The sequence below is a fragment of the Phalaenopsis equestris genome, unplaced genomic scaffold (genome assembly GCF_001263595.1).
Source record: "Phalaenopsis equestris unplaced genomic scaffold, ASM126359v1 Scaffold000002, whole genome shotgun sequence".
NCBI lineage: Eukaryota > Viridiplantae > Streptophyta > Magnoliopsida > Asparagales > Orchidaceae > Phalaenopsis > Phalaenopsis equestris.
The window spans coordinates 51,568,817-51,570,850 of NW_018164444.1; the positions used below are offsets into that span (position 1 = coordinate 51,568,817).

A 2,034-nucleotide genomic window follows, 5' to 3' on the forward strand; every position below is an offset into this window, starting at 1 on the left:
CTTTTATGCTCCGAGGAAAAGACATGTTAAACAATGCCAGTACTTTTTTCGGATTGGCCTTTATACCTTCGGAGGTTAGGAGGTAATTGAGAAATCTATCTGTTGATGCCCTGAAGTGCACTTTAATGGATTTAATCTCATGATATATTTTCTAAGGATTTGGAATGTTTTTCATTTATGTATTGTTCGGTTGACCAACTCTCAACTAGTACATCATCCACATATACTTTAATATTTTTACCTTTTTGTTTAGAGAGTATGACATTTATAATGCGTTGGTATGTAGCCCCAACATTATCGTAATATATACCATCACTAGTTATAAATGTCATTTCTCTGCATTAGTTGAGCGAATCTTGATTTTGGGTTAATTGATGAAATGTCCACGAACCTCATCACAGAGTGGCCGACCGCTGAGTCCACCAAAGTGTCGATCCTTGATAAGTTGTAGTTGTCCTTTGGGCAGACAATGTTTAGATTGTTGAAGCCCATAGACAACCTTCACTTGTCATTTGCATTTTGCACCATCATCGTGTTAGAGACCTACGTTGGGCATTGCACCTTTCTAATTTAGCTGGTCTCCTTAAGCTTTTTCATCTCCTCTCAAATTGGTTCGACTAGAGTCATTGACGAGGACTTAATTTTATGTTTCATTGGTTGTGCGACTGGATTAATGCTGAGCAAGTGATAGACGACGTCAAGTGGTATCCCTGACATTTCAACGACTAGTTAGTCAAAGACATCCTGATAGTCCCAGAGGGTTTGGATCATCAAATCCTTAAACCTTGCATCAAAATTCTTACTTATTAGAAAATATTTACCAGACTCTTGGTTGATTGCAACAATTTCGAGATTGGTATCGCAGGTTTCGAGACCCCCTTCTCATCAATGTTGTAGGTCAAACGACTCCTGCTTCACACTCCTGAAAGCCCGGAGGTAGCAGGTCCGAGAATGCTCTAGATTCCCTTAATCAGAAGACGTTTTATATATATTTAAGTACCTTAATGATGTCGAAATTGAGTAATCTTGAGTTCGTTGGATTTGTCTAATCGAGTTGCTCGATTTAACTATTGCTTTGTCAAATTTAGAATTCATTTGACCTTAAAACTAACCGCCTAAAGCCTCTAGATGTGGTTAAACGAATTAATTTAGGCTTGATTTGATCAATTTTGGTGCTACTAGGTTCATTTCGTTAACCCAACCAGACTGACTCTAACTTTTTGAAATCAAATTTATGCATAATTTTTAATTTAAGTTTGGATATTTCTTACTAAAAAATGCTTAAAAATTTGTGTATAATGATGAATTTATTGATGTGGTATCACATAATAATTCGAAGTATTTCAAACATACATAACACATATTCTCATGCATTTACACACTAACACCTACAATTTGTTATTCACAAATATAACACTGAAATTTTTACAATTACATAAAAAATGTTTTCGCGATTAACTTTTTAAAAAAGGTAATAATTTTTTTATGTATAAATTTGTAATATCAACATATAATAAATATAAATATTAAATCTCAGAAGTTTGATATAGGAATATGTTGGTAAATGTTTCAATAATTAGCTATTAACACTTGAAAAGTTAGAACCACAAAACTTGAATCTCATCAAATCATACAAATCTTCTACAAGCTTCCAGCAATACTCTGGCTCCTAAACAGTCCGCTGGCTGTTCCATCCCTCCGGGCTCCGATCACTTACTTCCTTGCCCTCTCCAATGGCCACCTCCGCCGCTTCATACAAGAAGTATGAAATCCGGAAACGAGACCCATATCCTAAATCTGCCGCTCTCCTAGTGATTGACATGCAGAACCACTTTTCCTCCATTGCGGAGCCTATGCTCCCCTCTCTCCGCTCAACCGTTGATCTCTGTCGCGCTGCCGGTATCCCCATCTTTTACACACGACATCGCCACCGTTCCCCGGAGGACTACGGCATGCTCGGCGAATGGTGGCCCGGTGATCTCATCATCGAGGGCACGCCGGCAGCCGATCTCCTCCCTAACATCGGCAGGCGCG

The 2,034-nt window shown here is 38.3% G+C and overlaps 1 protein-coding gene across 5 annotated transcripts in view; it reads left to right on the forward strand.

Moving 5' to 3' along the window:
- The first annotated feature begins 1,633 nt into the window (after nucleotides 1-1,633).
- Nucleotides 1,634-2,034, forward strand: part of LOC110020891 (nicotinamidase 2-like) — a 19,719-nt gene continuing 19,318 nt past the window's right edge. For all 5 annotated transcript variants that reach the window (XR_002293581.1, XR_002293583.1, XR_002293580.1 and 2 more), the window contains exon 1: nucleotides 1,634-2,029. Coding sequence is in view for 1 of the 5 variants with exons in the window: in XM_020719171.1 (XP_020574830.1) it covers nucleotides 1,734-2,029 (296 nt within the window). In the remaining 4 variants the exon portion in view is untranslated. The remainder of the gene's footprint in view (nucleotides 2,030-2,034) is intronic.